This window comes from Rhea pennata, chromosome 20 (genome assembly GCF_028389875.1).
Source record: "Rhea pennata isolate bPtePen1 chromosome 20, bPtePen1.pri, whole genome shotgun sequence".
Classification (NCBI taxonomy): domain Eukaryota; kingdom Metazoa; phylum Chordata; class Aves; order Rheiformes; family Rheidae; genus Rhea; species Rhea pennata.
This window is the reverse complement of record NC_084682.1, coordinates 11,703,346-11,717,962: the sequence shown is the minus strand read 5'-3', so window position 1 is coordinate 11,717,962 and position 14,617 is coordinate 11,703,346. Positions and strand designations below refer to the sequence as shown.

The 14,617-nt window shown below is 43.8% G+C and overlaps 2 protein-coding genes across 2 annotated transcripts in view; one reads left to right on the top strand and one right to left on the bottom strand.

Moving 5' to 3' along the window:
• Positions 1 to 23: 23 nt before the first annotated feature.
• Positions 24 to 6,695, bottom strand: SBDS (SBDS ribosome maturation factor). Its single transcript, XM_062592642.1, has 5 exons — positions 6,491 to 6,695; positions 5,551 to 5,680; positions 4,639 to 4,839; positions 2,971 to 3,135; positions 24 to 2,339 (listed from the first exon to the last, which is right to left on the bottom strand). The coding sequence occupies exons 1-5, from the start codon at positions 6,616 to 6,618 to the stop codon at positions 2,211 to 2,213; spliced, it is 753 nt and encodes a 250-aa protein (XP_062448626.1). The 5' UTR covers positions 6,619 to 6,695; the 3' UTR covers positions 24 to 2,210.
• The window catches only part of LOC134149612 (S-adenosyl-L-methionine-dependent tRNA 4-demethylwyosine synthase TYW1-like), a 114,673-nt gene continuing 106,672 nt past the window's right edge, over positions 6,617 to 14,617 (top strand). The window contains exons 1-8 of the mRNA XM_062592845.1: positions 6,617 to 6,670; positions 6,827 to 6,944; positions 7,829 to 7,977; positions 8,454 to 8,594; positions 9,213 to 9,314; positions 10,112 to 10,306; positions 11,220 to 11,501; positions 12,708 to 12,830. Of these exons, the coding sequence (XP_062448829.1) occupies positions 6,617 to 6,670; positions 6,827 to 6,944; positions 7,829 to 7,977; positions 8,454 to 8,594; positions 9,213 to 9,314; positions 10,112 to 10,306; positions 11,220 to 11,501; positions 12,708 to 12,830 (1,164 nt within the window). The remainder of the gene's footprint in view (positions 6,671 to 6,826; positions 6,945 to 7,828; positions 7,978 to 8,453; positions 8,595 to 9,212; positions 9,315 to 10,111; positions 10,307 to 11,219; positions 11,502 to 12,707; positions 12,831 to 14,617) is intronic.

Genomic DNA, 14,617 nt, shown 5'->3' with positions numbered 1-14,617 from the left:
ATGAACACAATAACTAACAATACTGAGATTTCTTCTGATGCTTTTATGTATTTTTGCTGAACTACAAACATAACAAGAAATGCAAGCATGTACAGTTATTTGTTTATAAATAAAACCAAGCTCCCTCCACAAGAGAAAAACCTTTAACATTTGATTCCTAGAAAAAGGCCTTACAAGGAAATACTTTTCCTAGCATGAAACTCATAAAATTAGTTTAAATTTCTGTAACTCAAGACCATTAACTTGCAGCCATCATCTTATGCTCTAGCTGTTGTAATTAGAAGAGAAAGAAATTATAGGACTGTGAAATCAAATATTATCAATGCAATGTCATCTGAGGCTCTTACTCAGTGTCTCACTTTTAGATTTATGAATTATGTTAGTAGTAATTGTCAGTGACAAATATCAGCATCATTATCTTCAGAGCTTCATAAGGTATGCGTAAAGAGATGGTCATTTGAAAGACAGACAGTTAAGGGCTTGTACACACAAGGAATCTTATCAGTCTAGCCATGCACGTACAGATCTCCACATTCAGGCTGTGTCTGCATGACAAATACACTAATGATGCCACTAAACTTCCCTAGGCAGCATTTAAAATTCATGGAAGTTTATTTTGGGGACAACAGAAAATACTCCTTTCACTGCCCTTCAGTGAAATCGCACTCCACAGTAGTAAGTCCTTCCAAAATATTACTAAAGAAACTTAACCTAACCTTGCAGAAGGACTAAGGATCTAGTCACACAGGCTCTACAACTGAGATGTCAAATCTCTCTTTCTCCATTTGACTTCAAATTTCCCTGCATAAGTTCTAAAAAAAATTCACATCTGTTAATGATACAAAGGTCATGTCAACAGTATCAACTCGGATAGCACGTAATACTAAAGGCTCTTTTAAGTTTAAGTTCCTACTGATTTAGCACGTGACCATGCCCATTACATGACAGTTAGGCAGAAGTAAACAGCAAACAATGAATATAGTACATGCTAATCTGGAACAGGGATCTATTTGATGGCCAGGTAGCAAATTCTGATTTGCTGTGTACAATCACATCGAAAGAGGTGCATAACAGTAAAGGCTCTTTAAGTTCCTACTGATTTAGCTTCAATTCACCCAAGGATATATGCTCTGAATGCCAGTTTGTATTTTTAGCATCTCTTTCTCCTCCCTTTTTTCTTTTTTTCCCCTCCTCTTCTTTGAAATATAAGTTAAAACTTAAAAGCATTTGTTTAACATGGCTGAAACAAATTTTAACTATCAAGAACTACGCACCACGCCTCAGGATCTTGTTGAAAATTCTATGTGCTCCTCAAAAAGTAGCATAAAAAGACACAGTATGAAGGACAGCAGCAAGAATTACTCTTGGTTGTACTAAAAAAGAAAAGAGGCATACACAAACCATTTACCACTAGGGAATTAGGGTCCAACAAAAGCCCATCTAGCTCAATGGCCAGAGGCCACTGCATATTCAAGATTCGGTTCATTTCACCACCTGAATGAGAATAATTTGGAAATGCAGGCTATTCCTTTAGCCTACTAAAAGCATTACCACTGCCAGAGATAGCTCCTATACCATAACAAAAATAATAATTTTCTTTCTGTATCTGTAATATATAAATAGATTATAATTCATTTTTATTAGTGTAGCTAAATATATTTTATGAATAAATTATTTGGAGAACATTTTCTCTAAGTTAGCAAGTTTTTTTTTAAATCTTCAGTGAGTCATTTTTTATGCCGCCAAGAACTGAGTTTAGACACTATCCATACTTTGTGTTTGTTTAAAAGTGAAAGTGTAGCTCACTTTTCTAAAGGTTTCTCTCCTCACATACAAAACCTATCCCTCAGAGACATATGAAATCTTCCACTCAACGACGATAATTAAAAGCAAAAATCACTTGGCACTGTATCAGTCACATGCTCTTCAGTCACAACCCTTACAGCAAAACAAAGCTACAGTAACTTCCATGTCAGGTCTTAACTCAATCCTCATTAGTGCAGCTCTGACAGAAAACATTCCCATAGGCAAACCCAAGCAAGTGTAAAACAATAAAAAGAACACTGCATGGAAAAACCCAAATAATTAGTGTCAGAAAATATTTGGCAGCAAGAGATTGGAAAAAACATGAAGGCCTAATAGAATAAAGTGGCTAACATCAGTCACTTAATGCAACATTGTTAAAGAAGTACTATTTCCATAAGGTTTCTTTATTCAAGCTTTTCATCTCCTTCTTCCACATCTTTCAGACTGAGCACTTCAAGCGTTCCTTTCCCTTTTGTCTCACATCGGATCAGCTCATCAATCTCTCTGAAGCAGCCTGGGTCAATAAGGCACACCTGAAATATTTTACATTTAATCAGTTAAGCAGTAGTAATTGATTTTCATCAGCTCCTTTCCAATGTAGAGCATTATTTTTCATTAAAAAAAAATTGTTTAGTTACTAAGGTCTTCACATAGTTGGTAAGCAATTTGTATTAATTAGTTTTTCCACAGAAGTTCCATTTACCTATGCTGCACATGACAATTCTCGCAATTTAATTGCTAGATTCTGATCTGTTCTCAAAAAGATTTTTGCTCAGGAGCAAATCTTGCTCGACTATAGACTATTTTTTAAAAAACTGACAAGCTATTTCCAAATGCAGGCCTAATCCACCAAATAATTTAAATAACATTAGGACTCTAAGTACAGAGAAACTCACCAATCAGAGAAAAAGAATAGTTATAGGAAAATCACTACTAAGAGAAATTACACTGTTCTTCTCTTCAGCCCGAAACACCAATCTTTATACAACAAAGGCTGCTTTCAAGCTTTCACTGGAACTGTCTGAAATTAAAAACAACAAACTACATCTCCAATTCAGTCTCTTGTAAAGTTGCAGCTTATCTAAATGTCCTCCATATTGTTCTAGTAAAATGTACATGTATTGTCAAATCAAGTATGAAACCCAGGACTGCTTTTCGGCTTACAATTTCTAACTGTTCATGGAAGTCTTCATTTTCAATAACTTTGATCAGTGGCTTCAGCTTTTCTTTCAGTTTCTTTCCCTCCTTTGGTGGAAGAATGAATCGCAACCTCATGTGAGCACGCTCAATTTGCATGGTCTCCTTCAACTGTCGGATCACTTCCAGTGCCTACACAGATATTAAATACATAAATGGATTAAATACATCAATTTGCTTAAAAGCACCAGAACAGAGCAACAGAACAAAATCAGAGAATGGTTGACATTGGAAGGGACCTCTGGAAATCATCTAGTGCAAACCTCCTGCTCAAGCAGAGTCACCTAGCCTATTCAGATGGCTTTTGACTATCTCCAAGGAAGGAGACTCCACAACCTCTCTGAGCAACCTGTTCCACTATAACTATCTGGTCACACCCTCTTTACACCCTCCCTTCAGAATTCAAACATGCTGGCAAGATTTAATATCCCCTCAGTCTTCTCTTCTCCAGGCTGAACAGGCCCAGTTCACTCAGCCTCTCCTCAAACAAGAGATGCTCCAGTCCCCTAAGCATCTTAGTGGCCCTTTGCTGCGCTCACTACAGTAGCTTGATGTCTCTCTTGTACTGGGGAGCCCAGAACTGGACACAGTGCTCCAGATGAGGTATCACTAGGGCTAGCAGAGGCGGAGGATCCCCTCTGTCAACCTGCTGGCAATGCTCTTCCTGATGCAGCTCTGGATACCTTTGGCCTTCCTGGCCATAAGGGCACATTGCTGGCTAGTGGCTAACTTCTTGTCCCAGGTCCTTCTCTGCAGAGCTGCTTTCCAGCAGGTCAGCCCCCAGTCTGTATTACTGCAGGGAGTTAATTGCTCTCTAGGTGCACGAATCTGTACTTTCTTTTATTTAACTTGATGAAGTTCCTCTCTGCCCCTCTCTCCAGCCTATCGAGGTCCCTCTGAATGACAACAGTGCTCTCTGGTTTATCAGCCACTCCTCTCAGTTTCGTATCACCAGTAAACTTGCTGAGGGTGCACTCTGTCCCATTTAGGTCACTGATGTGTAAGCTGAACAGGATTGGACCTGGGGTATACAGCTAGTTACTGGCCTTCAACTAGACGTTGCGCCATCGTTCACAAACCTCTGAGCTCTGCTAAAACCACAGTAATCAGAATCTCAAATCCTTTGTATCAGCTTCAGACACATTTTTCAGTATTGTTCACTGCAATTCTGCTGGAATGTGTGTGACATTATGCTATTTTGATAAACAAACATGAAAAGGCAGAGTTCTTAGTGCTGGTTATCACTTAAAATACTATAAAAAGGGCCTGAAAAAATCTTATATAGTAGTTATACTGCCAAACAATAGAAAGTCATGTGGCTCAGTCACAAAGCTCTTTATGACCTCAATTAAAACGATTCATAAAACATTTACTTTTGTTTCTGATACTGATGTTTTTGGTACTGATACACCACTATCAGTACTTCAGTTTCTTTTTTCCTTTCCTCCCTAAACAGTTTGACAGAAAACTACCTGAGTTTCACAAGCTGCTTGTTTCTAGCATTTATCTGTCAGCCAGCCGACTAATCCTTCTGTGGGCTTTAGACTAGGTTTTTTTTTGATCCCTATGTGAATGAAGAAATTACATTTGAAAATAACACTTCCGAGTTCAAGCTGATTTTAAGACAAAACTAACCTGCTGTTTTGTGCTCTTGTTTGGTTTGACAGAGTAATGAATATCTTTCATGGCTCTTTCTATAAGGATTACTGTGTATGGTCTCTTTGTTTCAGGATTCACACATTTGTCAGCAACAATAGTTGCAATGTCTCTAAACATCTGCTCCAGTTGAGTATGTCGTTCTTTGTCCGATACCTGCAACTCCCCTTTTGATAAAATCTGTTCAGTTAAAAATAAAGACTTCAGTTAATAAATGACATAGATTTGAATATTTGACTAAAGAGTAAAAAAAAAAAACAAAAACAAAACAGTAACTTAGTTAAATTTAGCAATGACTTGAAAGGGTTGGTTAAACATTAAGTATAGAAAAAGAATAACCACATTAATAATATACACCATTATGATAGGCAACACTTGTAAGAGTTCAGGAAAAACAAAGAGCATTTCTTCTTATTTGCTAAATCGCAAAAAGAGAAGCAGAGCATCATTCAAAGCATCATCACCCACAACAAGACCATAATTTGTATTGTACTAAGAAGGATTCATTTTTTTCTTAACATTTAATTTGATTGTCCAAAATAAGTAATCTCCTTCCATTTGCTCTATCTTTAACAGTATATCTTAGATGATAAATTCTTCAGGGGCTGTAAACCTTTTTTGCATGTCTGTTTAGACCAGTGCTATACAGTATACAGAATATCCAGTACTCTTTTCAAGTAGGTATCAGACAGATAACACTCTCTTCTACTTGCCTCTTATCAGATAAATGACCCTATTGCCTACAGCAGTGCTGTATTTTCTGAAGACTTTCCAGCAACAAACTGATCTGCAACATCTACATGACGCTTGTGTAGAACACACGAAAAAACCTTCTCCGATCTTCTCTATATAAAGTATGCAATTCTATACTGCAAAGTATGCAAAACTTACCATCTTACAGATTTCTGTTTGGTCGTCCGTTCCAAACGCTTTAACGAGATCTTCCTTCTTCGCAACCTGACCTTTTGAGACATTCACAAACACCGTGTGCGTCTGCAAAACTTCATCAATGTCTTTCTCCCTAAAGATTGGGCACAGAGTCAGAAAACGCATGAAGTTAGCGACCTAAGAGCGCACGTGCTTCTAGCGAGGAGAGGAAGAGCAAGCCCTGCTGCTGCGGCCTGAATTAGTAGAGCTTGGGAATCTCTGCTGCGGTAGTGGCGTAGGTGCGGGCCACAGGCCGGCTGCCCCACTAGGCGGGGGCTCCTCGCAGCCCCTGCGGCGCTCCCCTGCGGCTCTGCAGGCAGCTCCCTGCAGCGGCCCAGCCCTCGCCGGACTCCGCAGCCGGGCCCCCACGCCAGTCCGCCCCCCCCCCCCCCCCCCAGCTTCCCAGTCACGCTCCCCTCTCTGGCTCCAGAGCTGGGTCCGCTCAGCCTGGCGCCCCCACTGGAGACCAGCGCCAGCCCCCTGCCCCGGCCTCCCCGGCCCGGCTCCCTCGTCGCCCCCCCCCCCCCCGGCCTGGCTCCTTCGGCGCCCCCCGCCTCCCCCCGCCCCCTCCAGCCCGGCTCCCTCAGCGCCCCCCGACCTCTCCGGCCCGGCTCCCTCGGTGCCCCCCCCCCCGGCCTGGCTCCTTCGGCGCCCCCCGCCTCCCCCCGACCCCTCCGGCCCGGCTCCCTCGGCGCCCTCTGCCTCCCCCCTCCTTCCGGCCTCCCCGGCCCGGCTCCCTCGGCGGCCCCCGCCTCACCCCGGCCCGGCTCCCTCGGCGCCCCCCCTCGGCCTCCCCAGCCCGGATCCCTCGGCGCCCCCCGCCTCCTTTCGGCCTTCCCGGCCCGGCTCCCTCGGCGGCCCCAGCCGCCCCCTCAGCCCAGGCCCCGCCGGCCGCGGGACTCACGCGCCGCTCCGCCAGCCCATGACTTTGTTGCGGTAGCAGGCGATCTCGAAGCGCTTCCCGGCGCGCCGCGCCCGCACCACGGCTACGTTGGTGAGGCGGATCTGGTTGGTGGGGGTGAAGATCGACATGATGATGGCGGCGGCGGCGGCGGCGGCGGCGGCGGCGGCGGCTGCGCCACCGGCGAGCGCGGCCTCCCTGGGGGGGGGAGGGGCGCAGGGGCGGGGCCGCCACCGCCTCCGCCCTCCTTATTGGCCGCCGCTCCGCTCTCCCCGCGTCCCTTTGCCTCCGAGAAACCCGTCCGGAGGGAAACAGCGGTGATAAATCGCGCCCGGGCCCTGGCGGCGGGGGCGGCGGTGCCTGTACGGACGGGGGGTGGCGGTGTTCTGGCCCGGCCCGGCCCGGCCCGCCCCGCCGCAGGGACGGAAGCGGCGGTGGCGCGTGGCCGTGGGCGCCGGTGAGCGCCGGGGCGGCGGCGGGGCCGGGGCTCGCGGGGAGGCGGCAGGGGCAGGCGGAGGAGGCCGTTACGCGCCGCCGCAGGGGCTGAGGACGCTGCGGCCGCCTCGGCCCTCGCCTTCGGGGCTCGCTGCGCCGCGGGCGGGCTGGAGGAACGGACGAGCCTTGTTTACGCTCTTGAGTGTTTTGCCCGGGGTTAGTAGCAGCAGAGGCCGCGCAAGCAGTCCGCCTGGAGCCAGCCTCGCGTGCTTTGAATTTTAAAGTCAGTTCGGAAGAGTCTTCTTCTGGAGAAGAAGCTCAGCCACCTAAAAGAGTGAGGAAAGAAATACTTTCCATTGACTCCAGGTTTCAGACTGGCCTTGAAGCTCGGTCTATCCAAGTGGTTGTCATCACGAGAATAGTTTTTAATGCTTACGTGTGTGGTCTCTGACCAGATGATTAACTTTCCCCTTGAAATGGTCCTTTATTGCTCTGGGGTGCTGCACACGTGGAATCTTTGCAAGGCTGAGACCAGTCATGCAGGGCGATGTTTTGTGAGGGCTTCTTACTTTCAGGAAGTAGCGCAGCATAAGTATACCTTTCCTTATAATGGAACATGTCCTGTATAATAAAAACCCAGTGTTGTTGCGTGACAGTCTGCAATGTTAGCCAGGATATGTGGTTGAAGTTCAGTCTGCGTAGATGCTTTGGAGAAGCTGAAGGGTCCTTGATTCAGTAGTAGTATTTTGTCCTTAGCCAAAGCTATTTTGCTTTTGGAGGATGTTTTTTCTGCAAAGTTGGAGAACAGTTAACAGTATGAGACTGTGGGTATTTTTTTTTTTTTGTGCTCATCTTTAAATTTATCTTAAAGGAATCTACTTTTGCTAAATCTGTGGTTTCTTCTAGTTTTAGATGTCTCAATGGATCCATGGAACTTCCTTTCTACTTCTCTGATGTCCTTGTGGCTATACCGGTTTTACATCTATTCTTCTGTTGCTTTGGGGATCAGTATTTGGATCTGCATTCAGTTCTTCACCAGTAAAAACAGACAGAAGGTAACTGATGTTTAAGCTTTCTTGTCGGAAAAGGCCTGCAAAATCAGTGTGCAGAAGCAAGTAGTTGCTGTGTGAAGGTACCCACTGGTACAGTAAAATGTGGTACTTTGCCAGCCATCTAGGCTATGCAAAACCCAAAGGTAGTTTAGTTCACTTGACGGTCATAATTCTCAATCTGAATTATACCATGACTGTGGATAACTAATCGTTCGTGTTACTCTGATGTTGGAACAGATATTAATTGAATACTTCTCACTGTCTTACCAAGAGCATGTGTCAGTCTAGATTGCTCTGAAAACACTGGGCAGAAACAAAGTTGTGCTTCCAGTGAAGTTAATAGCAAGAATGAACTAATTTGGGGATGGGAGTGGGATTAGCTTAGTCAGGAAGGTAAAAACTTCTCATGCACGTTAGTGAAGTGCTTCTGGTGGAAGAAAAAGTCGGGTGATGTCTTCAACACTGTGGTTATTTTACAGGATGAAAAATTCAATGGGAATCCAGCTTCTGCTGAAGTAAGAGAGGACAAACTTGTAAATGGATATGCCACCTTGAAGGCAAAAGAGGTCTATGTGGCTGGAGTAAAGATTTTCTATGGATCTCAAACTGGGACAGCGAAGGTACAGGCTATTTCTGTTCGTGTGCCTGGCATTAACACAAAATACTGTTTAGATTTAAGTAAACTGCTTACCTTAAAAACACTGCACAGTAAAAATCTGAAAGTTTGTTGGAGATTTCACTAGCTTGTTGCAAGTCATTGGCTCAACATGAAAGATCACAAGTCAAAATATGTAAGAATAACAGTAATCCCACTTCTCTCACTGAAGTGAGGAACACAGTAGAGGTGTTGATTATGAAGTTTAAAATATGCTCTTACATATACTGTTAATTTGCTAGCAGGTCTTCTTTCCTTGTAGAGAAAAAAGCTGTTTCAGATGTTTTCTTCATCAAGAAGATATTTGATTTTGTGTGTGTGTGTGCGTGCATACAAAAGTCATTAGTCACTGAACTCATCTACCTTTTTATTTTATTTTTTCCCTGTCAATATATTTCACTTAAAAGTTTGGGAGGGGGGAACTGGGGGAGGTGTAGGGGAAATGGCATGTGCAGTGTCCAGTTCTCAGTGTCATGTGTTCTTTCCATGTTCTTTCTTTGGCAAGTGGGCGTAGCAGAATCCGTTTGACCCTTAGTATAGTTGGGCTGAAGTGATTAATAACTTTCTACATTTCTCTCTTCAGAGATTTGCCAAAGGTCTGGCTGATGCAGTTATTTCCCTTAATTTGGCTGCAGAAGTCATTAATATGGGAGACTATGATCCAGATGATAGTTTAGCAGAGGAGGTAGGTGCCTCAATGAATAATAAATACAAACTTTTCCTGGGACTGTGAAAGGTCTTTTCCTCTTTTTACTGTATGCCTGTTGGATTATCCTGGAAATCCCTGAAATTGTTTTTCTTCTGTGTGGATGAGTAGAATCTGTCAACCCTCAGCAGAAAATACTTGGATGGTGAAAATTGCTAGGAGAAGATCATACAGAATATTATGATTCTGACACTGATTTGTATGAACTAGCTATTTCTCTCCTATCTGAGTTGCCTCAGTGGCTGCCTCAAGTCCTCCTGTTGTTTCTTGACGATATGCTCCTAGTGAAAGTGCAAAAACAGGACAAGTATATAGTGATAGTTCTGCAGCCTTCAGTTTGTAAGTTAGCAGCTTCCTGGGAGGCAGGCTTATATTTAGTAATATTTGGTTGTTTTAAATTATTATTTTTTTCCTTCTATTAATAGTTACTTTTTCAGCCTACCAAAGGCTATTGCTGAAAGAGTCTACTTAAGAAGCTATTGATTGAAATAGGGAAGATAGGTGTGCCATTCTATTTTACCACGATGTGCTTGCTTGGCAGGGGAAGATAGCTTGATTTCTATCTCAGCTAAATTAAGATGGCTTAGAAGGAAGGATAGCTGTTTACCACCACTGAGATTATCACTTGTGCCATCCTACCTCAAAGGTTCCTAACTCACTTAGTAAAAATCTAATCTTTTGATATGTTTTGGCTGTCCATGTGTTACAATTTTCTTCCTGATGTAAAGCATTCTGAAAAATGCAATGATCTTTTCTATTCCCTTTACTGTTATCAGACAACCAGCAGGAACATCTGTGTGTTCTTGGTAGCTACATACACAGATGGACAACCGACTGAGAACGCAGCATGGTTCTGCAAATGGTTAGAAGAGACTGCAAATGATTTCCGGTTTGGCAAAATGTATCTGAAAGGCCTGAAGTATGCTGTATTTGGCTTGGGAAATTCAGTTTATGTTGATCACTACAACACGGTAAGTTTCTCCCGTGTACCATTATTTTTTGCTCTTCTGCATGGCTAGGCTTTCTCAAAGTCTAAAAAATTGAGCAATACTGGTAGTTTTTTAAGATCAGGGAGAGTCATACTACTGCTACTCTTTTGAGAACACACTTTGATACATTAATTGGTGCAAAACTTAAGGTCTGAGAATTCAACTCCTACTGTAGCCTTTATGTGGACTTCAATAGGAATTGGGTTTGGGCTACAGGCAATACAGCTTTGAAGCAAGTGTATTGCCCTTGTAATTTGGAAAGAGAGAAGTCCCATAAGTACTGCATTAATCTGGGAGGTTTTTGTAATGACCGTGAGAATACATTTGGTAAACTTTTCCCTACTAATTTCCAAGCTCTGAAAGCTTTCTGTCAGTGCATGAAGATGTAGTACTGTAAAACCTTTGACTTGCTGCTTTTTCGTTTAGAGCACTTTGTCAGCATTTCATGTACATAACTGGATTCTGAGACTCAAAACTCTGGAAGTGTCTTAGCCCAGTGATTAGGATCCTCTAACCTGGAAGAAGAAAAATGATGTGATTTGTCGTCATCATTTTTTTTCAGCTGAGGCCCCATGAGATGTTATGTGCATGGACGTTTTGACCAATGATAGCTGCAGAAAGAGGCTAGTTCAGAGTTCACCTCTGTCACATTATCTCAGTAGGAGAGGTATTTCTTAGATGAGAACCTGAGCATGTGTGGTGGTGTTCAGAGGCTGTCTTGTGGCCATGCCCTGAATCAGCAGGTGAGAGGGAGGCCAAAAGTCCCTGTCTTGCTGTTCTGTTGCCTGCACAGCTCATCAACTCTATTTCCAGACTTGGTTCTTGCTCTCCTAGTCACTGGTATTGTTTAACTTGGGCTTCATTTAAATTTTCTTTAACTTTGGTTCCATTCTAGGTTGGAAGAAATACTGACAGGTGGCTGTGGATGCTCGGTGCCAGCCGTGTTATGACTCGTGCAGAGGGGGACTGCAATGTGGCGCAGAGCAAGCATGGCAGCATCGAGGCTGACTTTGAAGCCTGGAAAACAAAGTTCCTCAGCCGACTCCAGGCTCTCCGCAAAGGCGAGAAGAAACCCTGCAGTAGGAAGTGCAAGAAAGGGAAGTGCAAATCCCAAGGGAAGCAGAGCAAGGAGAGCACAGATCGTGAATATGGGGCGTCAGAGTACGAGAATACTGAGGTAGCGCCAAAATCCATGAGACCTTATTTCTTTAAGAGGAGCATCTTGATCAGGTCTGGTTCAGTGCTCCTTGGAGTGCTATTTGACTTCTCTCCTGCAGTTCAGAAGGGGAACCTTGTGGGGGAGTAGAGGGAGAAAGGTGAGCTCTCATAGCAGATAACTGCTAGAATAAGTTGCCCAAGAAGAAGGGCCAGAGACCTAGTGGTGGACCTAGACTGAATTGCATTTGTGTGATGAGAGTGCCTTCCTGTTGTGTGGGAGGAATGTTATGATTGCTTAGGGGAGTCTGAGCTCTCATCAGAGCCTTTGCTTATGCCCCTTGCCAGAGTGAACCCTTTAGTTCCCTCTGAGCAGTTAATCTGCTCCCATTTCAACTGGTTGCTTGGATGATTTGCCTGCATTCTGTTTTTCTGGAGACAGTTTGGGGAGTATTATCTGAGCAAGTCCTGTATCTCCTCTGAACCAGTCTGCTCTAATCACTTATGTTTCTTCTGGAGTGTATGTATTAATTGCAGGTTTTGGATAAGGAACATCTCTCATTCTGCAGTGTGAGACCTAGAGCTGCTATGGCATTTTAATCCTCCCTGCAAACTATTTGGAGTGGATTAGACATGGTTGCTGTTGCCATGCAGAATTTCACAGAAAATAGTGACTCTTTAGTTGAGTGGGTTTGAAAGTGTGGCTGCTGCAGGAACAGGAGGAATAAATCTTGCTGTTACATCAGTGCTGTCATGCTGTGCCTTAGCTGTGTACAGAAAGAGAGATGACATTTCTGTTCCGTGAAGAGTTTGACTTGGAAAGCAACTGTTTTTTTCCTATTCATTCAGAGAACAATACTTCAAAGAGGTAAAGGGGCTTAGGACTCCAGATCTTCATAGTCTACAGTGGGAGTTAGATGCCTCTGTTTCACTTTTCATTGTGTGATTAGGTATACAAATGAAGAAAAAAGAACAGTATGAACCTGGAGGCGGGATTTCTGGACTAAGTTTCAGATGGTTTGTGTACTATTGTGCTCTTAAAAATAAGCTTAAGGCTTTTACCAGTATGTAGCTGCATCTCATATGGGTTGGTGCTAGCCTGTTCCTTGTTTTTTCAGAAGTCTTTGCTGAATGTAAAAAAGCTAATTTCCTTGACTATCATAGGTGATGGTTTTATGTTTAATACAGCAAATACATTCCTAACTTTTTTTTCTGATTTCCTACACAGGCAGAGGAGTTTTTTGAAACCACTAGTGAGGAGGAATCTAATGCTGAGGAAGCTGGTGAGACAAATTCTGTCATAGATGTTGAAGATCTGGGCAAAATCATGAGCCACGTGAAGAAAGCTAAGGTACTGGTATTACAGCAAGCGTGGAACCACCACGTCTTTGCCACTGATCAGTTGATTGGATTGTGACCTGCAGGGTCTACTAAAGTGAGCAAAGCATGAGGTACTTGAGCTCCTGATCAAAAAGACATATTTGGAGGTGGGTTGGATATAGGTGTTAGTTAACCAGGACTGGAACTTGTTTATTGATCAAATTCAGTCTGCGAGAAGGTACCTCTACAGTTAAGACCACAGGTCATTGTCTGCATCTCAGCTGCTGTGATTCACAGTCCAGTGTCTAAACACAGATCCTGTTACTATATCTAGCTGCAGGTGGATCACGTGAGGTGCAGACATGTATTGTATATGCCCTGACAAGGGAGCAGAGCTACAACTGAGGCTGCAGCATAGACTGCTGCAGCATTTTCTGCCCCTTGTTTTTTGCTGCTGAGCTCAGATCAGGTGCTGTGCCCACAGAGAAGGCCAGTGAGCTTGATCTGACATTCAGGCCTGTCAAAGAAGGCTCTAATTCCTCCTTTGTTTCAGGGTGTTACCACCTCTTTCTGTGCCACACCATTCAAGTTCCTTTTGCTGTGTTCAAAGAGTCTGCAAGCAGGATACGCAGCTTTCAACTGTGGTGTGTGGTTGTTTTTGTAGTTCTTGTTTTTTGTTAGCACGCACAGAAAGTAGTGATGATTGAGTTACTGAGCTAAACACTAGTATTCTCATCACCCTGTCTTTGGCTAGGCAGTCCTCAGTCAAGAGGGGGATAGGGTTGGCTTCTGTTCTGCCCCAGAATAGACGTGTATGTACTGGGTTGCCATCTGCTGACTGTTTTTCCCCCTTAGTAATCTTCTCACTTTGGTTTTCTGCTTGAACCCTTGAGCTACTACCTCAGCAAACCTGCCTCTGTAATCACACCTGCCTTATCTTGCATGGCTCTGCTATATGGACTTCCATAGCTCTTTCTCAAAACTTAACTGTTTTCTCAGCAATCTGAGCCAAGGTTACAAAGCAGGGCCAGGCCTTGGATCGCAGAGAGCTGGATGTTGAGGAGAGAATGAGCTTACAAGAGGAATATGGGGATCTCTGTCCTTTAAGGAATGGGAAGGAGGTAAAACGTATCCTGCTGCTTGTAACAAGAACTAACACTAGGAGAGTAGCCCTCTCCCATTAACTTAGGGGTGAGTCAGACCGCTATATGGGAGCTGCTATCCCTGAGCAGAGTTATCAGCTCGCCTGCTTGAGAGGAATGATTGGACTGTCTGGTTTTCATTTGGATGAAAAAACTTTTGCTGTGTAATCCTGCTCTGTGGTGGTCCCTTTTCTCCACACTGGTGTGCATTCACCACTAGAGGTCACTGACAAAAAGCAAACCACATTTTCTGTGGTAGCATGCCCTGTGAGATGATTTGGGACCAGGGAAGGAAGATGCCTTCATCGAACAGTTTTATGAAAAACTAATCCTTGAGTTTTCACTGACTAATAAAATGCAGCAGCACCAAAGTCAAAATATAATAGTAAACAGGAGAAAAAGTATGGATTACAGATAAGTTTATAGATGAAGCAATGATCACAGCAATGAAGTTCTTTTAGCTCTTAACTTCTCAGTTTTGTGGTGCTGGTAGTATGCACAGTTGAAATCCCAATGTTTTATGGCTTTATAAATAGACACTGAAAATTCACTGCTGTCTGCCATTTTGGCTCTAGTATGATCCAAACCATAGACGTATTCCCTCAGTATTTAGGTTGCTTGTCACTTTCCATGCAGTGTTGGAGGCCTGTATATCCTGCTACGTCTGTCCACGTTG

Excerpts from the sequence above, each read along its gene's own strand:
- SBDS (XM_062592642.1), bottom strand. The coding sequence starts at position 6,618 with ATGTCGATCTTCACCCCCACCAACCAGATCCGCCTCACCAACGTAGCC. Across the intron at positions 5,681-6,490 it reads ATGGGCTGGCGGAGCGGCGC|GGAGAAAGACATTGATGAAG; the intron begins GTGAGTCCCGCG and ends CCCAATCTTTAG. Across the intron at positions 3,136-4,638 it reads ACAAGAGCACAAAACAGCAG|GCACTGGAAGTGATCCGACA; the intron begins GTTAGTTTTGTC and ends ATATCTGTGTAG.